This window comes from Trichosurus vulpecula, chromosome 1 (assembly GCF_011100635.1).
Source record: "Trichosurus vulpecula isolate mTriVul1 chromosome 1, mTriVul1.pri, whole genome shotgun sequence".
NCBI classification, from domain to species: Eukaryota; Metazoa; Chordata; class Mammalia; order Diprotodontia; family Phalangeridae; genus Trichosurus; species Trichosurus vulpecula.
This window is the reverse complement of record NC_050573.1, coordinates 2,005,194-2,031,208: the sequence shown is the minus strand read 5'-3', so window position 1 is coordinate 2,031,208 and position 26,015 is coordinate 2,005,194. Positions and strand designations below refer to the sequence as shown.

Genomic DNA, 26,015 nt, shown 5'->3' with positions numbered 1-26,015 from the left:
AGGGGAAGTGTTCAAGGGTGTAGAGTTCGAGAAGATTGGAAAAGGAGGGGGGGGGCAGGGTTACAAAGGGCTTCGAATGCCAGATAGAACCTTCTCTACTTGCTAGTTATGGCAATGGGGAGCCAGGGGAGTTTATCAAGTAGGGAATCACACAGTCAGGCCTTTACTTTAGGAGGCACTTTGGTCACTGAATGGAAAAACAGACTGGAGCCTTGAGGCAAGCAGACCACTCACCCTGGGGGCTACTGCAGTAGTCCAGCTGAGGGCCTGCACCAGGGTTGGGGCATCAGAGAAGGGGGCTTGTTGGAGAGATGTTGCAGAGGTGACATTGACATGTGTTGGTGCCATATTGGATTTGGGGGATGACTCCTGGGTTGGGAGCCTGGGCACCTGAGAGGGTGGGGGTGGGCTAGATAGTGACAGAGAAGGGAAGGGGCTGGAGGTGGGGAAAAGGTGGAGTTCCAGGGGTATACTGGAGGTCAGCAGAGCGGCTGGGGCAGGAAAGGCATCAGCCCAGAGCAGATCATTCTGATTGGGTGCTTGTGCTTGGACCCCAATTCCAAGATCACATTTCTCCCTAGCTTCAAAACACCATCCCTGACAAGTTTCTCCCCAGAGTGGGGCACAGTAAACAAACTATCTTTCCCCTTCACAAGAACAAGCTGGCCTCTGAAGGAACTCACCTCTAAACACTGTTGTGTAACCACAGAATTATCGGCTATTGATTCAATCCAGGGGCCGATAGACTGCAGCTCACCGCACTGTCTTGCCACAGACGGAAGAGACTGAAAGTACAACCTGAGAAGCCCCTTCTCCAGTGGGGAAGGAGGCCGGTGACCCAGGCTGTAGGTCATCACCTGATCAGCGCATGTGCCGGATGAACCACGGCTTTTCCTAGAGAAACTTTAGCATCATTCCAGTTAAGAGGCAGGTTCCCTCAGGGGCTGCTCCCTACAACAGAGAAACAACAAACCTTTGGCACCTTGACTTCAAGGTGCCTGAGTCCGTGACCTCATTGCACACGACCCTGTCGGGCGCTGCGGTCTTTGGGGGAGGGTCCCTGAAACTTCCCTTCAACCCCAACAATTCTATCCACGGGGGCCTGATGAGGTGGGATAGAGGGGGAGGACGGAGCCCTGGGGGACGCCGTCTTGGGCGTGATCAGGGGAGGATGGTGACAGAAGACGATCCTGGGGTCAGAGAGGGAAGTGGGGGCAGGGACGCTGCTCTGGGGGGAGGGGGTCCCTGAACCCCAGTAAAAGTGGAAGAGGCCGTCAGACGTGCCCTGGGAACACCTGGGGCAGCACGAGGGACAAAGCACGGGAAGTGGGACTTGGGGACCAGACCCAGCTGCTCCCGGAGAGGTGTCCACCACTGTCCGGGAAGGGGGGCGGGGCGGGGTAGAGGGAAGGGAGGTTGTCCGCCTTCACGCTCTGAGCGGCTTGCCTCACTGCCCGAACTACATTTCCCATAAGGTCTTACGCACCAATGACCTCATCTTCAGAGAGGGCGAGACCGGGACACGTATCACTTCCGCTTCCGGCGGCCAGTCTTTGGTGCGCGCCCTCCTGGGCTCTGCCGCAGCCGACGCCGCCAGGACTGAGTCCCGCGTCCCGTGCCCGGGTGAGTGAGGCATGAGGGCCGGAGGCTGGGGCATGCGCAGGGACAGGCCGCTGCAGGCCTGGGTCTGCTGCTTTCTGGGAGGGAGGAAAGCGCAGGTGAAGGTAAGGCTGCGCGTGCGCAATCTGCCCTGGGCCCGCCCCCTCCACCAGCGAGCGCTCCCATTGGTCGGTCACCGGGGGGCGTGGCCAGGCAGCCAATCAGTGGCGCCCCTGCCGGGATGTTCTGTCTGATACCGCCCCTCCCCTCCTGCCTGTGGTCACTGCCTTGTTCTCACGTGCCCTGTGGCTCCTCAGTTCCTTAGTCTCCAGTTCCTGGCTAGGCATTCAAGGCTCCGCAGCCGGGACTCAGCACCTACCTCCTCCCCCAAAGGCCGTCTCCCCCCCCCCCCCATCCCAAAGCCTCCTTTTCCTTCTGGGCCCAGCTCAAGGAGGTCCTGGTGGGAAAATTCCCTCCAGCTGCCTTGGGGCAGCCCCAGGCCAGCCCCTGCTGACCAGCCAGTCAGCACCGATTAAGCACCTGCTGTGTACCAGGTGCAGGCGATGCAGAAAGAGGCGCCTAGGGACCTTCCCCCTCTGCAGGACGTGCTCAGAGGTCCGGGGGCCCCTGGTCCCCCCCACCCCATACCGGGCAGCCTCTGCGGGTGTCTGAGGCCCCTGCCCGGGAGGATGCTACCAGGAGTTTGTTGATTGACTAACTGAGGGTGGGCTGGTTTTCTTTTGTCTTGTCTCCCAGGCCTGCTGCAGAATGAATGCATGTATAAATGAATGAAGGAAGGAAGGAGTGAATGCAAGCACAGCCTGCTGTCTCTGTCCACCCTGGCCCAGTCCTGGCAGCCTGGAGGAAGAAGAGGAGGAGGAAGAGGCGGGAATGGCCCCCGGGACCCTCCAGGTGAGCAGCCCCCTCTGGGATCTTGGGCGGGCAGACTGAGGCCGGGGGGCGCGTCCAGGCTTGGTACTGAGTTGACTGTGCAGACAGGTATGCCAGGAAGCCCCTGAGGCCCCGAGGAGGGGGCGCCCCCCCACACACACCCACAAATGAGGAGGATGAGGCCGGATTGGTCATTGTCCATCCTTCCGCTGGGTGGGTATCCTGATCCCAGACTCCAGCCCTCCTACCGTCAGGCAAGTTTGAGCGGCCACAGGACCCAGGTTCGGATCCTGTGACTCTGGACGCCTCGTTTTCCCCATGTGTCAGATGGAGGGGTCCCTTCCCAGGCAGGTCCTGGGCATGTCAAGGGGCTTTGAGTCTTCAGCACGGGTCGCTCAGCCTCAGGGCTGAGGTGGACGCCAGGCAGGCCGGGGCCAAGGCTGCAGCCGGACACTGTGAGGGCAGCATGTGCATGAGACAGCGGTCAGCTCCGCGGGGCCAACGTCAGGGACTCATCTGTGCCCCTAGTCAGTAAGAGCGCTCCACAGGCACCCTCTCAGCCCCCCAGGCAGACGCTCGGGAGAGACCCCTGTGCGGGCTCATTGGCAGGCCTCTGAGAAGTCGGGGCAGAGCTCGCACCCAGTGCCCAGGCTCAGAACTCTCCATCCCAGGCAGCACCCCCTTCCTTGCCTCTACCTCTGGGCCCCCTCATTTCTTTCAAGGCTCAGCTCAGGCACCCCTTCTCCATGCGCCTCTTCCCATTTCTACACGCACATGCCGCTCCAATGTTACGTCGCTGGATTTCTGCATGTGCTCGCGTGTATACGGGGCCACGGTGGGACTTGGCGAGGATGGGCAGTCTCCAGGGGATCCTCCAAAGCCCCGGTCTAGGGTTCGACTCAGTGTGAGAGTGGGATGCAGGCAACTGTGCAGCTGCCGGAGAACCAGGAAAGGGGCGCCGGCGCCCACAGGAGAAAGAGAGGCAAGGCAGTGGTCTGCACACCCTCCCCGCGCCCCCAGGGCGCCCAGCAAGAAAGCCTCGAACAAAATACGAGGCCCAGGCAAAGCAGCGCTTACACTGGCGTCGCCCACAGGGATCCCCTCCCTCATGTGAGTGGCCCCTGTTTTGTCGGAGGTGGACGCCCTGATCAGAGCTGGCCATTGAGAGAGCGCTGGGGTTTGATCTTGCAGGCGGTGGTGACGCTCAGCGACGTGGCAGTGGACTTCTCCGTGGAGGAGTGGGAGCAGCTGACCCCTGCCCAGAAGGAATTATACCGGAGTGTGATGCTGGAGAACTACAGGAACCTGGTGTGCCTGGGTAAGGACGGCCGCCCCGGTGCTCAGGATCTCCCGGGGCCGATTCACCCCCTCTCTTCCCTTCCATTCTCCCCAGAAGTCCTGGTGCAGAAATCTAAAGTCCTCCCAGATGCCCACGCCCTCAGCAGGGACTCTGCTCCCCTTCCTGGGAGCGCATCCTGGCATAGCCGTTTGTCCCCAAGAGGAAAGGGCTGGGGCTGCCTGAACAGGCTCTGTCCCCAGCACGTGCTCATTTCCACTGAGCAGGACTGGCAGCGTCCAGCCCAGATGTGATGGGCCTGCTGGAGCGAGGCGAAGGACCTTGGACACTAGAAGGCAGAGTCCAGAGAGGCCATCGTGCAGGTGAGTCAGACCAGAAAGGCGCAGCCTAGACCTAGCCAAGGCCGTTTGTGGGGGGATCCAGGCAGCTCTCCTCAGAGCAGCCCAGGCTGGGGGGTGAGGGGCACCTCTTGGTAGGTGTCCACTACTTCCTTTCTTCTCTCCTCCCTCACTTCCCTCCTCCCTCCTTCTCTCCTTCCTCCCTCCCTCTTCCCTCCCTCCCTCTTCCCTCCTGCTCCCCCCTCCTTCCTCCCTTCCCTCCTCCCTCCCTCTCTCCTTCCTCCCTCCCTCCTTCCCTCTCTCCCTCCCTCTTTCCCTCCTCCCTCCCTCTCTCCTTCCTCCCTCCCTGCTCCCTCCCTCTCTCCCTCCTTCCCTCCTCCCTCCCTCTCTCCTCCCTCCCTCCTTCCCTCCTCCCTCCCTCTCTCCTTCCTCCCTCCCTCCTTCCCTCCTCCCTCTCTCTCTCCTTCCTCCCTCCCTCCCTTCTCCCTCCCTCTTCCCTCCTGCTCCTTCCTCCCTCCCTCCCTCCCTCCTCCCTCCCTCCTTCTCTCCTCCCTCCCTCTCTCCTTCCTCCTTCCCTCCCTCCCTTTCCTCCTCCCTCCCTCCCTTCTCCCTCCCTCTTCACTCCTGCTACCCCCACTTCCTCCCTCCCTCTTGCCTCCTGCTCCCCCCTCCCTTCTCCTTCCTTCCTCCTACCCTCTCTCCTCCCTCCCTCCCTTCTCCCTCTCTCTTCCCTCCTGCTCCCCCCTCGTCTTCCCTCCCTTCCCTCCTCCCCCCTCCCTCTCTCCTTCCTCCCTTCCCTCTTCCCTCCCTTCCTTCTTCCCTCCTCCCTCCCTTCTCCTTCCTCCCTCCTTCCCTCCTCCCTCCCTCTCTCCTTCCTCCCTCTCTCCCTCTCTCCTTCCTGCCTCCCTCCTTCCCTCCTCCTTCCTCCCTTCCTCCGCCTCCTGTCCCCTTCACCCAGTCTCCTCCCAGGTGTGGCTCCTTCTGCACCCCTCTAGGCTCAGCGGATAATGCCCTTCTTCTGCCCTGTCTCTGTGCCTGCCCCACTTCCCGTCTCACTGCCATCTCACTAGTCACCTTAAGAAAACAGGAACAGTGTCCTTGGTCTTCTCTGTCCTTTATTTTTTGTTGACATTTAAAAGCCACCAGCAAGCTCCTTCCGTGCCTGGTGCAGACCCTTTTCACCTCAGGCCTGGACTCTGGTGGCGGCTGCTAGAGGTCCACCTGCCTCTGTCTCCCCCTCTCCAGCCCATGCTCCACTCAAAGTGATTTCCTAAAGCACCAGTCTGATCACATCCCTCTCCTCCTCAGTAAACTTCAGTGACTCCCTGTGGCCTCCAGGAGCAAAGACACTGTGGTCGGCTTGGCCTTCAGAGCCCTTCCTATCCCTGCCCCCTCCTCCTTTCCCCATCCCATGTGCTTCCATCCAGTGACCCCGGGCTCCTGCATCCTTCAGACTGTTCCCCCGTGCCCCCTCATCCACCCCTTAGTTCCACCTGTTTTAGTAAGCCTCCCGGCCCTCCTGTTGCCTTCTCTGCGCTGCTTCTCTCCCATTTATTCTGAATAGAGCTTGTTTGTGCACATTCGTTTGTTGTCTCCCTGTTAGGAGGGCAGGCACCAGGGTTTGTCATCTTTTGTCTCCACCTCTTCTCATCATATCTGTCAAGGGGTGGGGGCAGCTTCTCAATCCTCATGAGTCATCTTTGCCTTTGACTGTTTTTTGGCCAATGTAATCCTGTGTTCTGGAATGTGTGGATCATACCAGCCTCTCTACCTTCCTTTGAACACCACGCATCTGTCCATCAGGTCTATCAGATCTTCTAGGGAGGGGTGAGGTGCCCAAGTCAGCCCTGCCCAGTTTGGATGAGCTCCCATGTGGGGCCCCCTTGTTCAGACCTTGAGCTGAGGCCGGAGGCGGGGAGGCAGGGGCTGCGCATGGAATGCTGCTTCTTGCTGGTCTCACCTCCCACGTAGCTACCCCTGCTCGTCTTCTCTCCTGATGATGGCCTGCTCCATCGACCTTGTCCTTGGCTGATGCCTGCTGGCTCTGTCCCCGGGGGCTCCTTTCCCATTGTGGCCCAGTGATGTTCCTACCGCTGGGCACTCATCTAGTTTTTAGGTCCATGCTCTTAAGCATGTTTTCTTAGAGATGGGGTCTTTCTCTTTGACCTTCTTGGGGTATGTGTGGATGGGATTGCTGGGTCAAAGATGGGGACAGTTAGTAACTTTTCTCATGTAATTGCCCTGAGTTTTTTCAGAATTGTTTGATCATTTTACAACTTGGCCAACATTAGCATGGGCCTGTCTTCCCAAGGACCTGCCAGCATTGATCATTCCATCGTGTCAATGCCCCAGGTTTGGTTGTAATGGGAAACCTTAGAGTTTCCATTCCTCCTGTTAGTGACGTGGAACAGCCTTTCATAAGACTTGACAATTCTTTTGAAAAACATTTGTTCACATCCTTTGAACTTGCTGAATAGATCATGGTCTTGTAAATTTGTGTCATTTACTTATATATCTTGAATAACAGATGCTTATCAGAGATACGTGAAGGAAATTTTTTCCACATTTGTCTTTATTTCTAGCAACATTGACTTTGTGCAAAAGCCTTTTTAAAAAAAAACCATTTATTATGGTCCTTATTTATTTTAGTTCCTGGGTATCAAAATCAGAGCTTATTTATTTGAAGAATTTTTGTTAAAGGATTTTTAAAAAAAGTTCTAGCACATAAGATTTTGAATTCCAAATGTTTTCTCCCTCATTCTCCGCTCCCTTCCCTAAGACAGCATGCAATCTGATATAGGCTATACATGTACAATGATATTAAACGTATTTCCACATTAGTGATATTGTGAAAGAAGAATCAGAACAAAAGTGAAAACCACAAGAAAGAAAAAACAAAACAAAAAAGAGAGAAAATGGTATTCTTTGATCTGTATTCAGTCTCCATGGTTCTTTTTCTGGATGTGGGTAACATTTGCCATCATAAGTCTTTTGGACTTGTCTTAGATCATTGTCTTGCTGAGAAGAGCTAAGTGTATCAAAGTTGGTCATTGCACCATGTTGCTGTTACTGTGTACCATGTTCTCCTGGTTCTGCTCACTTCACTCAGTGTCAGTTCGTGTGAGTTCTTCCAGGTTTCTCTGAAATCCGCCTGCACAAAATTTCTTATAGAGCAATAGTGTTCCATGACATCCATGTGCTACAATTTGTTGAGCCATTCCCCAACTGATGGACATCCCCTCAATTTCCAATGCTTTGCCACCACAAAAAGAGCTACTATAAATATTTTTGTACATGTGGGTCCTTTCCCCCATTTGTATGATCTCCTTGGGATACAGACCTAGTGCTGGGTCAAAGGGTATGCACAGTTTGCCTTTGGGTACAACTCCAAGTTGCTCTCCGGAATGGTTGGATCAGTTTGCAACTCCACCAACAATGCATTAGCATTCCAATTTCCCCACATCTTCTCCCACATTTATCATTTTGGAAGGCCTTTTGTTTTGTCTTTTATGATTCTCATCTGTCCCTTGCTTGCTAACAACTAACTAGTTGTGAAAGCTATTTCTTCTTGTTCCTCTTTAGTATTTTTACAATGTCACTTTCTAAATTTAGATTGATTACCTTGTCACGGCCTATTATGTCATAATAATAGTAATGGCTCCCATTTACATGGAGCCTTCAGGTTTTCAAAGTTTTTAACAAACATCTCATTTGAGCTTCACAGCAGACCTGCTGGGTAAGTGCTGTTAGCGTTTTCATTCACTTATGGGGAAACAGAGACAGACGGTGGTTCAGCGACTCATCTGAAGTCACACAGCTAGGAAGCATCTTCCTGATTGCAGGCCCACTGTGTCATCCAGCAGCCTTTAGGTTATACAGTATCCACAAGCTGGTGTGATTTTCTACCAAACTCTCTCAGTTTTCCTACAAGTTCTTTAGGCTTAAAGAGTCCTTTCCACATGTGCTCACTAAGAACTTGTGTACCAAGCCCTGTGCTAAGGTCTGGGGACACAAAAAAAGGCAAAAACAGCCCCTGCTCTCACAGAGCTCAGTCCAGTAAGAGAAACCATGTGCATAGAACCATGTGCATTCAAGATCCATCGAGAAGACGCGGGCCGTGATTTACGTAGGAGAGGCACTTTTAGTTCAGCGTTACTTGTAAAGTGCTCATGAGGAAGGTGGGATTTGAGCTGAATCTTGAAGGAAGTTAAGGGGCAGAGGTGATGAGGGAGAGTATTCCAGGCATGGCAGATGGCCAGCACCAGAGATGGAGCACGGGTTAGTATGATGGCACGTGGAGAGAAATGTGTAAAAACCCAGGGAGATCGGAATGACCTGGTTGCAAAGAGCTTTAAATACCAAGTGGAGAATTTATATGGGATCCTAGAGTTTGTTGTGTGAGTATGACATAGTCAGACCTTTGCTTTAGGAAAATCACTTGGATGGGGGCTGGTTGGTTGGTTGTTGTCCTTTGGCCAAAATGGCGTCTCTGTGTCGGAGTCAAGTTTCAGTGTGTTCAACTGTGGCTGATCAGGCCAGTACAAGCTCGGAATGCTCTACCACAGGTCAGGCACAAATAGTCTGTGTGAACATTTGGGGTGGATACTCCAAACTTGTACATCCTGCACTTCCTTTGAGCTGTTTCAATTCTGCCTTCCTTATAGAGCAAGCACCTTCTCTGATGGGGGCACGCCATGCTGAGCAGTCCTGTGCCAATGTCTCCCACGTCACACAATCAAATCCAAAGTTCTTAAGAGAGACTTTGAGAGTGTCCTCATATTCCTTCTTCTGACCACCATGTGAATGCTTGCCCGAGTTCTCCACAAAATAGTCTTTTAGGCAAACATTTGAACAGTGTGGCCAGCCCATCAGAGTTGCGCTCTCTGAAGCAGAATTTGAATGCTTGGCAGTTTAGTTCGAGTAAGGACCTCAGTGTCTGGCACCTTATCCTGCCAGGAAATCTTCAGAATCTTCCTAAGACAATTCAAATGGAAGTGGTTCAGTTTCCTGGCACGGCGCTGGTAGACTGTCCAGCTTTCCCAGGCATACAACAGTGAGGTCAGCACCACAGCTCTGTAGACCTTCAATTTGGTAGTCAGTCTAATACCTCTTCTCTCATATTTTCCTTTGGAGCCTCCCAAACACTGAGCTAGCTCTGGCAATGCATGTGTCGACCTCATTATCAAGGTGTACATCCCTGGAATGTACACTACTAAGGTAAGTGAACTTATCCACAGCATTCAGAACTTCTCCATTTGCTGTTCAACGTATGGATGGTGTAGCGGCAGCCGATGGAGCACCTGTGTCTTGGTGTTAATTGTTAGGCCAAAGTGAGCATAAGCAGCAGAGAATGGATCTATATCTTGTTGCATCTCTGCTTCGGAGGCTGCGTTGAGTGCAGAGTCATCTCCAAACAAAAAGTCATGCACCAACACTCCCTCCACTTTGGTCTTGGCTTGTAGCCTTTTTAAGGTGGATTTACCATCAGTGCAGTAGCTGACCTTGATGCCGTTTTTGCCAATGACATCATGCTACAAAGCATGGGAGCAAGCGTACAGTCCTGCTTTACTGCATCTGTTACTGGGAAAGCATGAGAGCGTCGTCCATTATCCAGAACTAATGCAAGTACGCCATTGGGAATCTGATGTACAATGCTGATGAACTCCAGGCAACAAAATTTTGCCATGATCTTCCACAAGCCCTCATAGATCAATGAATTTTGTAAATAGACTTCTGTCTCTGGCATTTCTCCCGGAGTTGTTGGACAGCAAACACCATATTGACTGTACTGTGGCCCTTTCTGAAGCCACAATGGTGAAGGGTCAGCCTATTTAGGAGGCCTCTGGCAAACATCTTGCCAGCAAAGAGAGACACCTTTCCCCCGATTGTCACATGACAACCTATTTCCTTCCTGGAGGCATCTTTGAATTCCTGGGGGATAAATCCCTCTTGCTGTATAGCCTAGCAAATTTCAGTCATCTTTTGTATGAATAGTGGACCCCCTGCCTTGTAAATCTCAACTGGAATAGAATCAGCATCAGACACTTTGCCACAGGAGAGGAGCCTAATGGCATTGAAACCCTTTTTCTGTTGGAACGTCAGCTAGGGAGGGATTGACTTCAATCTGAGGTAAACGGTCCGTGGCTTCAGCATTGATTAATGAAGGTCTGTTGAGAACACTATGGAAGTGTTCAGCCCATCTCTCCAGGATCACCTCCTTATCCCTAACCAATGTGGCTCCATTAGCATTGAGTAGCTGAGATGTCCTGTAGGTCTTTGGCCCATAAATAGCCTTCGGGGCATTATAAAAGCACTGTGGATTGTTACTATCAGGGTAAAATTGAATTTCATCTGCCTTCTTACTGAGCCAAAAATCTTGCATCTCTCTAAGCTTTGCTTGTACTTTTGATAAAATTAAATGCTGTTTCCATAGACGTGGGTGAACTATCCTGCTGGTAAACCCTGTGGAGTTCTTGTTTTTCAGTTAGCAGCTTCTGAATTTCCCCTTCATTATCATCAAACCAGCCTTTATGTTTGTGAGTGTTCTGACCCAGATGAGCAATTGCAGTGCTATACACCAAATCTCTGAAAGCTGCCCACTCCTTTTCGGCTCCACTGTTGCCAACTCTAAGTTGGCTCAACTTTCCCTCCAAGTTAGCAACAAACTGTTCCTGCTCAGAGAAGAGCTCTAATTTGTTGACATTAGGTTCTTTAGTAATTGTCTTGCCTTGGAGCCACTACTTTTGTTGAATGCCAGTGTTTAGTTTGGAGAGGAGATATATGTAATTAGTCCAGCACTCTGCATCACTTTCACGTCCTGTCTGTCTCTTCTTACAATGACATAGTCTATTAAATATCAATGTTTGCTGCGAGGGTGCATCCACAAAGTTTTATTGCATTTAGGTAAATGGAGGACAGTGTTGGTGAAGAGAAGGTCATGAGCTGCACAAGTTTTCAGTAGTAAGTGATCAGTGCTGTTGCTGTTTCTGACTCCACTGCTCCCAAGGACTCCCTGCCATGTCTGATAGTCTTTGCCTACTCTGGCATTAAAGTCACCCAAAACATGGAGGGAAAAATATGCTTCAGTCTGCACTTAGAGACATCAGTTTTCTCTCTGGAGTAATTTCTTAGCTTTTCTTTCCCCCGTTCTGTGCTGTTTCTTGGGCTGTTTTTGTCTTCTAGTAAAATAGTTCTCCTATTCATAGAATCTATCGTTGTCATGTTTATAGTCTCCATCATCTTGTCCTGAGTTCCCTTGGGCTAATTTCCCTCTTGATTTCTCCTTTACTGTCCCTCACCTACTCAAACAATCAATCGCCAAATCCTGAGGGGTTTGTGTTTGACCTTCACTACATCTTTTGTATGCATCCCGTTTGCTCCACTAACATGGTCACTGCCAAGATACAGGCCCTCCTCACCTCATACTTGGACTATTGCAGTAGCTGATGGTGTGTCTTCCTCAAGTCTCTCCCCACTCCCTCACATCTACCAAAATAATTTTTCTGATGCACAGCTCTTAATGTGTTAGTACTTTATTTAATAAACTTTAATGCCTTCTTATCTCCAGGATCAAATATAAGCTTTAGTTGGCTTTTAAAGTCCTTCGCTGGCCCCAACCTGTTTTTTTTTTCAACTTCATTTTATTATTTCCTTTCTTACACTTTTTGGTTCAACCAAACTGGCCCCTTGCTGTTTTTTAAAAATCATATTTAATATTTTATTTTTTCCTAATTACATGTAAAAACAGTTTTAACGGTCTTTTTTTTTCTTTCAAAATTTGAGTTTCAAATTCGTTCCCTCCCTCCCTCATTGAGAAGGCAAGCAAGTCGACATAGGTTATCCATGTATAGTCATACAAAACACATTTCCATGTAAGTCATTCTGTGAAAGAAAACACAGACCCAAAATCCAAGAAAAATAAAGAAAAAGTGTCTTCAATCTTCATTCAGGCTCTACAAGCTCTTTCTCTGGAGATGGACAGCACCTTTCCTCCTAAGTCCTTCAGAATTGTCTTGGATCATTGCATTGCTGAGGATAGCTGTTATTCATAGCAGATCTTCATACAATGTTGCTGTTACTATGTCCAGTGTTCTCATTCTGCTCATTTCACTTCGCATCAGTTCGTGTAAGTCTTTCCATGTTTTTCGGAGGGGAACCTGCTCATCATGTCTTAGAGCACAGTAGTATTCCATCACAATCATATACAACAACTTGTTCTGCTATTCCCCACATGATGGACGTCCCCTCGATTTCCAATTGTTTGCCGCCACTAAAATAGCCTTTTCCTTTTTGTTTTTTGTCTGTGGGATAGAGTGGTGGTATTGTTTTGTCAAAGTCTGCATTGTTTTATGGCCCTTTGGGCATAGTTCCAATCTCTAGAATGGTTGAACCCATAGACAATTTCACCAGTAGTGAAATAGTATTTTAATTTTCCCACATTCCCACCAACTTCTGTCATTTTCTTTTTCTGTTATATTAGCCAATCTGACAGGTTTGAGGTTATAGCTCAGAGTTGCTTCAATTTGCATTTCTCTCATCAATAGTGATTTAGAGCATTTTTCACATGACTATAGATAGCATTGATTACTTTGAAAACTGCCTGTTCATATCCTTTGAGCATTTATCAGTTGAAGAATGGCTTTTATTTCTATTTATTTGACTCAGTTTTCTATGTTTGAGAAATGAAGTCTTTATCAGGGAAACTCACTGTATTTCCCTCCATCCTAAAATATTTTCACCACTTATCCTATTCTCTCTTTCCTTTTAGCCTGTCCATTCTCAGAGGTGTTTTACTTCTGACTTTTACTTCTCCTAAACTGCCTTCCTTTCTATTAGCTTCCTCTCTCCCCTTCTCTTATCCCTTTCCCTTCCTACTTTTCTGTATGGTAAGATAGATTTCCACATTTAACTGAGTGTGTATATTATTCTCTCTGAGCCAATTCTGATGAGAATAAGGTTCATGTGAAGTTCTCCTTCCTGTTTCCTATATTTCCTCCTCCACTGTAAAATCTTTTACAGCCTCTTTTACATCAGATGATTTATCTTATTCTACCTCTCCCTTTCCCCTTCTCCCAGTGTAGTCTTCTTTCTGATCCCTCAATTTTATTTTATTTTTTAGATAATCATAGTATCACATCCAACTCACACCTCTGGTTTCTGCCTATGTATACTCCTTCTAACTGCTCTAATAATGAGAAAGTTGTTAGGAGTTATAAACATCAGTTTCTCATGTAGGAATATAAACAGTTTAAACTTATGAAATCCCTTATGATTGCTCTTTCCTGTTTACTTTTTTGTGCTTCTTTTGCATCTTGTATTTGAGAGTCATATTTTCTATTCAGCTCTGGTCTTTTCATCAGGAATGCTTGAAAGTCCTCTATTTCATTGAATATCCATTTTTTCCCCTGAAGGATTATGGTCAGTTTTGCTTCTGGAACTCTTGTCTTACAGATGGTGTGGGAATGAAGCAGCTGATCTGAGTTGCAGCCCTGGGTGGCGATCCTGGGGCTAGGAGGAACACTGATATCAGTGGAAGAGCTTCTGGTGACTGTGGAGAGAGAGTCCTCCTTGCAGTTCCAAGGCAGAAGGGAGTGCTTGTGGTCTGATCACAGACCAGAGTGCAGGCCAGGAAAGGAGTGGATACCTCTCCTTTGATCATACCACTTTGGAGGGACTGAAAATTTACAGGTCCCTAGAAATATCTCTGAGGACAGCCGCACAAAACCCCTGAAGTGTGGGGCAGTACACCCTCCACTTAACAAAGAGCTCAGGGGTCAAGTAACTGTCTGGGAAAATGAGAAAATTGGAGGGGGGGTGCAGGGGAAGGAATAAGACCATAGAAGGTTACTTTCTTGGTGAAAAGGTATTTTCTTATACATTTAGTGACAAGGAAGATAAAGGCATACAACCAGAGAAAGACAAGGTCAAGGCTCCTACATCCAAAGCTTCCAAGAAAAATATGAAATGGTCTCCGGCCATGGAAGAGCTCAGAAAGGATTTTGAAAATCAAGTAAGAGAAGTGGAGGGAAAATTGGGAAGAGAAATAAGAGTGATGCAAGAAAATCGTGAAAAATGAGTCAACAGCTCGCTAAAGGAGACCCCCAAAAAATGCTGAAGTAAATGACACTTTTAAAACTAGACTGACCTAAATGGCAAAAGAGGTCCAAAGAGCCAATGAATGCCTCGAAAAGCAGAATTGGCCAAAGGGAAAAGGAGGCCCAAAAGCTCACTGAAGAAAATAATTTCTTAAAAATTAGAATGGAGCAAATGGAAGCTAATGACTTTATGAGAAATCAAGAAATAAAACCAAGAGAATGAAAAAAATAGAAGACAATGTGAAATATCTCATTAGAAAAACAGCTAACCTGGAAAATAGTTCCAGGAGAGATAATTTTAAAATTATTGGAATACCTGAAAACCATAATTTAAAAAAAAAGACCCTAGACAATTTTTATGTATCTTTTCCCATTTGGCCAATTCTGCTTTTCAAGGCATTCTTCTCTTTATTGGATTTTTGTAACTCTTTTACCATTTGGTCTATTCTGTTTTTCAAGGTGTTGTTTTCCTTAAATTTTTTTGTGCCTCCTTTACTAGGCTGTTCTCTCTTTTTCATGATTTTCTTGCATCACTCTCATTTCTCTTCCCAATTTTTCCTCTACTTCTCTTACTTGGTTTTTAAAATCTATTTTGAGCTCCTCTGTGGCCTGAGTCCAATCCATATTTTTCTTCAAGGCTTTGCATTCAGGAATTTTGACTTTGTTGTCTTCTGAGTGTATGTTTTGATCTTCCTTGTCACAATAGTACCTTTCTATGGCCAGAATTTTTTTTTTTTCTGTTTGCTCATTTTCCACTGTCTTGACTTTTAACTTAATGCTGTAGTGGGGCTCTGCTTCCCAAGTGGAGAGGCCACTGTTCCAAGCTTCAGGTTTTTTGTGCAGCTATTTTCAGAGGTAATTCTGGGTACCTGTAAGATTTTGTTTCTTCCAAGGTATGATCTAGGGAGAAGTGTGTTTATTATTCTCCCATACTGTGCACTGGTTTGTGAGTGACCACAAGTACTCTTTTCAGTCTTGGAACTGTGACCAGGGTCCCTGCTCCCCTGTGCCCACAAGCTCTGCTGTGCTAGTGTTCCTTCTAACCCTGGGTAAAAGACCTAGAAGTGGATCCAGATCCAAGTATAGGCAATACAACAAAGTTCTGCCCCTTGGTACCAGCAAAGGGACTCCTGTAAATCTCCTTCTGACACACTGTCAGATCCCCTTACCATTTGTGGGCTGAGACGTCTGGAAGCTGCCACTGCTGTCACTGATTCAGTCACCCTGAGGCCTGCCCCTGGTTTGCTGGGGCCAGGTCTGTGCTGGTGCACCTGTGCTGGACTGCACTCTGCTCTCACCCCAGTACAACAGACGTTTCCTGCCCACCTTGGGCTGGACAGTTGTTTCACTCCATCTTTTTGTGGGTTCTGCAGCTCTAGAATTTGTTTAGAGTCATTATTCAAAGGTATTTGGAGGATTTTGGGAGAGAGCTCAGGCTAGTCCCTGCCTTCACTCTGTCATCTTGGCTCCACCTTGACCCCTTGCTGTTTTTAACATGTGACACTCCTATGTCCATGCATATGTAGTCTGTCTCTGCTGCCTAGAATGCTCCTTGTCCCCCCTGCCTCTTAGGATCTCTTGTTTGCTTCAGAACTCTTGCTGAGGGATGTCTCCTACTTGAAGCTTTTCCTGATCTCTTCCCTCTCCTCTGCCTCCTCCCCCAGCCAAAGTTTCCCTTGTGTGTTTTGTCTCTTCCTCTGTCCCTGGTGTCTGCCTCAGTAGAATGTCAGCTCCTTGAGGGCAGGTGCTGCTTCATTTCTCTTGGTAGCCCAGGACTTAGCACAGAGCAGGTGTTGAGTGAATACTTGTCAATGGACTGGTTTTGTCTCATGCTTCTTTTTTTGTGGTGGTTGCTAAGTGGGGAGAGAGTAGGTTATTTTCTTTCTTTGACTCCTTTGGCCTGTTTTTATCCATTCATATTTCAACTTGAGAAAATTCTAGCTTAGCTGCTGTTCTTGCCCTGTTATTCTAGTACATTTCTGGCGTTTTTCCTTTATTTCTTTTAATTAATAATTTTTTCATTGTTTCTTGGCTTTTCTTAGGTTGGCTCATAGTTTAGTGATTCTTAAAAGTGTTCTGTTGAATATTTCCAGAATTTCTGCCTCTTAGAGGACAGTGTCCTCTGGTTTTCTGAGGGTGATGTTGAAGAATTGGGCTCTGCTAAGACTTCTCACTGCTGCCTTCTTGGAAGACCTGATCCTGCCTTAGGGCCAGGCAGAGGGCTGGCCAAGAGACCTTCCAAGTGTGCCTACGGGACTTGGACTCTGACTTCCCCTAGGACTGCAGGCCACAGGTCCGAAAAGATGCTGGGCCTCTCCACATTCTTAAGGAGATTGATGTTTGCCTGGAAATCATGAGAGAAGTGCTCCACAGAGGCAACAAGAAGATTAGAGAAGGCCGTTCTCACTTCCGTGAGGAAGGTGGAGGATTAAAGAACAGATGGGAGTCCAAGTCATCACCTTGAGATCATGTGCTGAGAGCTCAGGGAATATGAGTGCCTTGTGTTCTGAGGCCTGCCGGGCTGTACATGTAGCTGCCTCAAACGACGAGGAGAGTGGTAGTGGTGGGCAACCCGCTGCTGAGAGGGACTCCAGCATCCCTTGTTGACCTGGCATCAAGTAGCCATCTTGTCTTTCCCAGTCCTACTTCCAGGACATGATCTAGACTAAGGCCATCAGTTCTCAGAGTCATCTGGTCTGACAACCTCTCCCTGCTTCTGGTGACTTTCATGTGGAACCCATGATACCACCAGCAGTAAAACCCATGGCTTCAGAGGTCAGTTGGCAAAAGAACGATGGTTTTTGACAAAAGCAAATAAGGTCCTAATGCATAGAGGCAGATTTGACATCAGTAGATAGTGTTGAAATCCATGGCTAGAATGGGACCTTGTCTGGGGATATGAGCAAGGCACCTGAATTCCCACTGCAGAGATGGTACTGACCCACCTGCATCCAGAGCCCAGTGGGAATTGCTTTTTCCCAAGGAACAAATAGGTAGAAATCTACTTGACAAAATTCAAGGAAAAGCTATCTGGTGCCTGCTTAATATACACTGAGTCATTTAACAGGTACTGAGAGTGCCAGGACAGAAAAGCAAAGTGCTGCCCTGTCCCCCTCCTAAGCCCCTGCCTGGGAGAAGCTCAGCACTCCTTGGGACCACACAGCTCCCTCTCCACTGGGCCAGTTCCTGCCCTGCCGCTGTAAACATTCCCTCCCTTCCTTTTCCTGCCTCTTGGCTTTGATAATTGGAATACAATGAATACTGCCATTACAAATGCTTGTTGACTGACTAATTGACCATTGCTGCTGAAAAGGGTCTGTCAGTGGACTGCCCTATGGCTCCGCTCACCATGTTTAGAGGAAGGTAGGTGTCATGGCCCTGGACCTGGAGTCAGAAAGACCTGAGTTCAAATCCATCCTCAGACACGAGCTAGCTTTTTGACCCTGGGCAAGTTACTATCTCTCTCTGCCTCAGTTTCCTTGGGAATAATAGCACCTTTCTCCTAGAATCGTGAGGATCAAATTGTGAAGTGCTATGCAAATGTTAGAGCACTGTGTAAAATCTAGTTCTTATTGGGATTTCCCAGACCAGAACTCCCTTCTCTGACCATCACTACTACCATGTCCATAACTCTGTGGAGTAGCTACAAGTAGGAGAGAGATTGAGGAAGGCCTCATAGGAGGAAGGCCTCATAGAAGGTAGCCTCTGAGGTGTTCTTCAAATGAGGATAGATACCTGCAGAGGAAGCTGTGAGAGAGCATATGTGGCAGTACCAGATCTGAAGCCATGTTACAAGGCAGTAATTATCTAAACTATGTGATACTGTCTATGAAATGGAATGGTAGATCAGTGGCACAGAGTAGACATGTGACACACCGTAGTAAATAATTATAGTAGCCTTGTGTTTGACAAATGTAAAGATTTAAGCTTTTGGGAAAAGAATTCATTATTTGGTAGAAAATTGTTGGGAAAACTGGAAAGTGGTCTGCCATTGACTAGATGACTTACACCATTTGCCAAGATACAGTCAAAATGGATACACAACCTAGATATAAAGGGAAACATCATAGGAAAATTAGAAGAACATGGAACATATTGTCTACCAGACTTGTGGAGCAGAGAAGACTTTATGAATAAGTGCAATAGAGATCATTGTGAGGTGTAAAATCAATAATTTTGATTACATTAAATTAAAAAGGTTTTGTACAAATAAAACAAATGTAGCCAAGATTAGAAGGAAAGTAGAAAATTGGAGGGGGCAGGGTTTATAGACAATTTCCCAGATAAGGTCTTATAACTGAGCTATCTAGAAAATTCTGTCAAATTCATAAAAATATGAGTCTTTCCCAAATTGAGAAATGGTCAAAAGATAGGAACAGGCAGTTTTTGGATGAAGAAATCAAAGCTATATATAGTCATATGAAAAAAGTGCTCCAAATCATTTTTGATTAGAAGAATGCAAATTAAAACAACTTTGAGATATCATCTCACACCTATCAGATTGGCTAAAAATGGTAGAAGGGGAAAATGACAAATGTTTGAGGCGATGTAGAAAAATTGGGTCACTAATACACTGTTGGTGAAACCATGAACTGATCCAACCATTTTGGAGAGCGATCTAGAATTACGCCCAAAGAGTTATAAAATTATGTATATACCCTTTGACCCAGCAATACCACTATGAGGTCTGTTTCCCAAGGTGATGAGGGAAAAAGGAACAGAACTTTTATGTTCTAAAGTATTTATAGCAGCTTTCTCTGTGGTGGCAAAGACCTGGACATTGAGGGGATGCCCATCAGTGGGGAATGGCTAAACAAATTGTGGCATATGATTGTGATGGAACACGACTGTGCTGTAAGAAATGATGAGCCGGCTGATTTTAGAAAAACATGGAAGGACTTGCATGAAATAATAAAGAGTGCAATGAGTAGGACCAAGGAATGTTATATACAGTAATAGCAATATTGTTCAAAGAACAACTGTGGACAACTAAGTTATTTGAGTGTTGTAAATACTCAAATCAACTACAAAAGATCTGTGAAGGAAAATGCTATCCACCTCCAGAGAAAGAACTGATAATTAGAAGTATATCTAGTATGATATATATATACATATATATATATATATGTATGTGTGTATGTGTATGTATGTATACAATACACACATATACATATATGTATGTATCATATAAATATATGTATTTGCACACATACACATACATCTCTGTATCTAATGGTGACCTTTAGTGTGGCAAGGGAGGGAGAAAAAATTAAAGGTGCATAGCAGAGAACAAAAGAAAACTCAGAAGGAAGTACAGAGAGTAGCTTTGAAAACAATGTGTATAGTATTTATTACATAGTGGGGTTTTTCTTTTTAAAAGCAGACCATACGAAATGGAGATTCATGGTTTCATATTGAATCTTTTTGTGTTGTGCTGTATACGTAAAAATGTTTCCTTTTTTGTCTTTTTGCACTTAAATTTTAAAAAATTTTTAAAGGGAAGAGTGGGGCACAAAAAGCCAATCTTCATTCATGAAGAACAAACTCTGCCTTGTTTTGCACACATTTGCTTTTCTGCCAGGGTTACTTACCTGTTAGGTGAAGGGAATACTGCAGATCTGATTCATCGACATTTTAGCTAAGCAGTTGATGAAATGTCTCATACTCTTCTTGTGGGAGGAAATGGAGCATTAGGTGATGGTACATTTAGAGGCACCAGACCTCGTTGAATGGCTGGACTCAAAGTGCTCATTAAAGCTTCAAGGTCAATTTGGAGGAAGCTTCTAGTGCAGCTCCCCCCTCCCCCTCCTGGATCTGTGCTGGGCCCTGGCTGTTTGACACTTATTACCGGTGACTTGGATAAAGGCAGAGGTAGCTAGTTTATCAAATTTGTGGATAACCCAAAGCTACAGAAGATAGTTAACACACTGAATGACAGAAAGAGGGTCCAAAGAGGTCATGACAGACATTGGGCTGAATCTAGCAAAATAAAATTTACAAGGGACAAATCTTAACGTCTTAAATGTGGGGTTGAGAGATTAAATTCACAAGTATAAGCTGTGAGAGACAAGAATTGACAGCACTTTGAAAAAGATCTGTAGATTTTAGTCAACTGCAGGCTTCATATGGATTAACGCCTGTATGGCGTACAAGAAGTCTCATGTGTCCTGTAAGAGACATTGCTTCTGGAAGTACGGGGTAATGGTCCAGCCGTAGTCTGCTTTGTCACACCACATCTGAAGTGTCATGTTTAATTCTGGGCAACACACATTAGTAAGGGTTTTGATACATTGGAGACTGTCCAGTGGGGGACCAATGATAAAGGGCCACAAGGTTCTGCAATAGGCAGACCAATTGAAGGAACTATGGATGCCTTGGCCTAGAGAAGACTCAAGGAAGATGAGAACGGTTTTCGACAATCTCAAAGGCTAGAGAAGAAATTTCTTTGTTCTTCTTGAACTCAGGCATAATCAGGAGTAGTTGGGGCCTAGGAGGGCAAAGAGGCAAATTTAGGCTTGATCGTAGGGAAAAATCCTTACAGTTAAATTCCAAAGTGGAATAGGTTGCCTGTGGAAGTCGTGTAATGAGTTCCACTTCCTTGGAAGGCGTAGAGCAATAATTCTATGACCAATTGCCAAGAGATCTTTAACAGGGGACTTTTTTTCCAGTTTGGGTTGGATGAGATAGCCCCTAAAGTCCCTTCCATCTCTGAAAAGCCCAATTCATCCTTTGATCCTCCTCTTTTACCTAATAAAGCAAAAAACCTTCTCCTTTTTGTAACTTTTAGCTTTCTTCACCAGCCTCAGCTCATTCTAGGCTTTAGCAATCCTAACATCGCTCTTTCGGGACATTGTGTTTTTTTATTTTATTTACACCTAGGCAGCATGGTGGATGTGGGCAGCTAGGGAGCACCATAGTGCATAGAGTGCTGGGGCCTGGAGTCAGGAAGACTCATCTTCTTGAGTTCAAATTCAGCCTCAGATACTTACTAGTTGTGTGACCTTGGGCAAGTCACTCAACCCTGTTTGCCTCAGTTTCCTCCACTGTAAAAAGGGATAACAACAGCACCTCTCTTGGTGGGTTGTTGAGAGGATCAAATGAGACAGCATTTATAAAGCATTTAGCACAATGCCTGGCACATGGTAGGTGATATGTAAATGCTTATTCCCTTCCCTTTCTCTACTGTTTTTTGTTACTTGTCCTTGCTGCTATCTTCTGTACTTGTGTTTTACTATTTTAAGAGGATCCACAAGTTCTTTGTGCATCCATGTTGGTCTGTTTGGACAAATCCCCTTCTTCAAAGATTCCTAGATTTAGAACTAGATCTTAGAAGCTATCAAGGTCCATCCCCTCACTCTACAGAGAAGGAAATTGAGGCACACAGAGTTTAAGTGACTTTCCTGAAGTCACCCTCAGGATCTTAAGTACTGTCTCCCCTGTGCCATCTTTGTATCAGAATTGTTTCTCTTCGGTTTTTAAGAATTTCATTCTTGAGCATTTCCTATCTCTCTTGGGCTTGAATTCCCTTGTAGAATTTCATCACTGGGATCCTTCTTATCTTCTCTCTGAGCCCTTTGAAATACACTCTCCCTACATTCTGTCTTTCCTTTCATTCTCTATTTAAACATATATAGATGATCATCACTTGGCCATTTCAGAAAAACAAAGACCATGCATTCAGTGCAAGTTGCTGAAACCTTCTCCTAGTTTCTGTAATTATTGGAAGAGAGTTCCTTAGCAATTTTTTGTAGGAACCAAAACTCAGAAGAATTAATTCTTTATATTATTATGCTTATTATTATTATTATATTGACCCAATACTAGCCTTCTTTGGAGTTTCTGTTTTCTCTAGTCTGGCCTTTTAGAACTATTCAAAATAAGTCGACTTCACTTGGTAAAGAAGTACTGTGGGGTGGCAGAAAGAGCCCCTGTCTGCCTCACAAGGTTACAGTGAAAAGCTGCCATCAGCAATAAGAACTCCAGTATAAGTCAATAGTTATAAAACTGTACTAGTTCACATATATAAACTTTAAGGGCTTAGGGATTGCTTTCCTCACAATATTAGGTCAAATTATTATTTTCTACACTTTAAAGTTTGACAGGTTTATAATGATGATTGGATTACTGCTACTATTTATATAGAACCCTTTGCAAATATCTCACTTTACACTCACAACAATCCTGGGAGGTAGGTTGCTGTCATTATCACCATTTTACAGATGAGAAAACTGAGGCACACAGAGGCTTAGTGACTTATTTAGAGTCACACAGCTAGTAAGTGGCTGAGACTGGATTTGAACTCAGGTCTTCCTGACTACAGGTCCAGAACTCTGTCCACTGAACTGTCAAGCTGCCTCAGTTTTTCTTGGTGAAGGAGAAAACTACATATACAACTTCTGGAGCATGGGAATTTATAGTTTTTATTTCTTTCAGATCAGGAGACAAGCAGTGAAACCCAGGAGGCAGCTACAAAACAAGGCCTCTCTATGGAAGACTCATCCCAAGAAAGACTCAAAAACAGTAGTTCCTGTGGATCCAAGTTGAGAGAAACTCGGAAGTGCAATGTCATATTAGAGGGACAGCGGGACAATGAGAAGAAATATTCTGGACAATTAAAAATCACCCAAAGGAAAACTCTCAGTAAAGTGAGAGGCCAAGAATATAATCAGTGTGGAAGAAGCTTCGGTTTAGATCCAGTCCTTTTTCCACAACAGAGAGTGTCCATAGGAAAGAGTCTCCATAAACATGATATACACAGAAAGAGCTTTAGGATGTATTCAGACTTAAGAAAATGTAATAGACTTTACTCAAAGAAGATTTTGTCTAAGTATAATGAATGTGAGAAACCCTTCAGTTATATTTCGGACTTGATTGATTATCAAAGAATCCATGCTGCAGAGAAACCTTATGAATGTAATGAATGTTCGAAGGCCTTCTGCCGGAGCACACAACTTAGAATACATCAGAGAATTCATACTGGGGAGAAGCCTTATGAATGTAATGAATGTAGGAAAGCTTTTAGCCAGAGCTCACAGCTCATTCAACATCAGAGAATTCATACTGGAGAGAAACCTTATGAATGTAATGATTGTGGGAAGGCCTTCCGCTGGAACTCACAGCTTATTCAACATCAGAGAATTCATACTGGAGAGAAACCTTATAAATGCAACGAATGTGGGAAGGCCTTCCACCAGAGCACAGTACTTACTCAGCATCAGAGAATTCATAGTGGAGAGAAAGCTTATGAATGTGACGAATGTGGGAAGTCTTTCCACTGGAGCACACAACTTACTGTGCATAAGAGAATTCATACTGGAGAGAAACCTTATAAATGTAATGAATGTGGGAAGGCCTTCCGACGAAGCTCACAGCTCACTGAACATCAAAGAATCCATACTGGTGAGAAGCCTTATGAATGTAATGAATGCGGGAAAACCTTCCGCCAGAGCTCACAGTTGAACCGACACCAGACAATTCATACTGGAGAGAAACCTTATGTATGTAATGAGTGTGGAAAGGCCTTTCACCAGAGTGCAGGGCTTACTCAACATCAGACAATTCATACTGGAGAGAAGCCTTATGAATGCAATGACTGTGGGAAAGCCTTTAGCTTGAGCACACGACTTACAGTACACCAGAGAATTCATACTGGTGAGAAACCATATAAATGTAGTGAATGTGGGAAAACCTTTCGCCAGAGTGCAGGACTTACTCAGCATCAGACAATTCATACTGGAGAAAGAGCTTATGAGTGTAATGAGTGTGGGAAATCCTTCCGACAGAACTCACAGCTTACTCGACATCAGGTAATCCATACTGGAGAGAAACCCTATGAATGTAATGAATGTGGAAAGACCTTCCGTCAAAGCTCACAGCTTACTCAACATCAAGTAATTCATACTGGAGAGAAACCTTATGAATGTAATGAATGTGGGAAGACCTTCCGTCAAAGTTCACAGCTTACTCGTCATCAAATAATTCATACTGGAGAGAAGCCTTATGAATGTAATGAATGTGGGAAAGCCTTTCGACGGAGCACAGAACTTACACGACATCAAACAATTCATACTGGAGAAAAGCCTTATGAATGTAGTGAATGTGGGAAGGCATTCCGCCGTAGCACAGGACTGGCTGAACATCAGAGAATTCATACTGGAGAGAAACCTTTTGAATGCAATGAATGTGGGAAGGCCTTCCGCCTGAGCATCGGACTTACTGAACATCAGAGAAATCATACTGGAGAGAAACCATATGAATGCATCGAATGTGGGAAGGGCTTCACTCTGAGCACACAACTTAATCGGCATCAGAGAATTCACACTGGAGAGAAACCTTATGAATGTAATGAATGTGGGAAACCTTTTCGACAGAGAGCTCACCTTAGTCAACATCAGACAGTTCATACTGGGGAAAAACCTTATGAATGTAATGAATGTGGAAAGGCCTTTAGCAGAAGCACTGGACTTACTGAACATCTGAGGATTCATACTGGAGAGAGACCTTATCAATGTAATGACTGTGGAAAGACTTTCCGATTGAGCACAGGACTGGCTGAACATCAGAGGATACATAGTGGAGAAAAACCATATGCTTGTGATGAATGTGGGAAGGCCTTTAGCCTAAGCAAGCACCTTACTCAACATTACAGGATTCACACTGAAGAGAAGCCTTATGAAGGCAAAGCTTTAGGGATATAACAAAGTATGAAGGATTTCAGTTAGACTTGATACTTTATGGAAAATTAGAGAGCTCAAAGTAAAGGGAAACGTTATGGATCAACTAGATCATTGTTTAATTTCCCCTGGTGGCTTCTCCTCTCAATCGCCAGCTCTCTCCCTCTTCCAACCCCCCATACTTATAACAGATAATTTATGCTCCTAGTTTACTGAGAATACTGTGGCAATCCTATTGGAATTTGCTTCTTTAATTCTCTTTCTCAATAGGTCTTCGACTTGCCAACTGTTCTTTTTTCCTTCTTAGTGTCTTTATTAAAGCCAATTCCTTGGCCTATGTCTTTGACTCATCACTTCCTGCTTACTCCAGTTTCATCTTCCAGCAATCTTCTCTTCTCTGACATGTATCTCAGACCTGTATACTGGCTCTTTCCCAGCTGATTACAAAACACAGTCAGATATTCCCAATTTAATGTGTTCCTAATCATGCTACTATCTTACCTCTTCTCCCTTTCATTGCCAAACTCATTTAAAAAATTGTCAGTACTCAATAATAGCTGACATTTATAGAGTGTTTGATGTATTGCAAAGTAATTCTCACATCATCATTGTGAAATCAGTGTACTGTTATCTGTATTTTACAGATGAGGCCTTGGAGGCTTTGTAAGGTTCAGTGGATTGCCCATGGTCACACAGCTGTTATGCCTCCAATTCCTTATCACTTACTATCAGCACAATGCAATCCAGTTTCTGGCCCAACCCCTTTACTGAAATAGCTCTGACAAGTCACTGATGATCTGCTGAGCAAATACAGTGGCCTTTTTATTCAATCCAAATCTTCCTTTACCTCTGTGGACTATTTGACAGAGTTATCTGTCCTTTCCTTCCATATACTTCCTGCATCATTTTCTTTGCAATATCATTCTCTTGGTCAATAGTAATAATAACACATCTAAATTGTGCTTTTAGATTTGCCAAGCAGTCATCCTACAAGTTGGTAATGCAGGTGTTATTGCTCCCATCTTACTCACAACCTGAGCCTTTTCCCCATGGTCAAACAGGTTGTGAGTGTCCTGACTCCAAGTCAAGGGATTTTAGTGGACTTGTAAGCTCAATATAAGTC

General features: G+C 45.8%; 1 protein-coding gene across 1 annotated transcript; it reads left to right on the top strand.

Annotated features, from left to right (window-relative positions):
- Positions 1 to 1,549: 1,549 nt before the first annotated feature.
- On the top strand, positions 1,550 to 25,405 carry LOC118842157 (zinc finger protein 420-like). The gene is made up of 5 exons (XM_036749780.1): positions 1,550 to 1,623; positions 2,356 to 2,511; positions 3,682 to 3,808; positions 4,054 to 4,149; positions 22,653 to 25,405. The coding sequence occupies exons 2-5, from the start codon at positions 2,491 to 2,493 to the stop codon at positions 24,914 to 24,916; spliced, it is 2,508 nt and encodes an 835-aa protein (XP_036605675.1). The 5' UTR covers positions 1,550 to 1,623; positions 2,356 to 2,490; the 3' UTR covers positions 24,917 to 25,405.
- Positions 25,406 to 26,015: the final 610 nt, after the last annotated feature.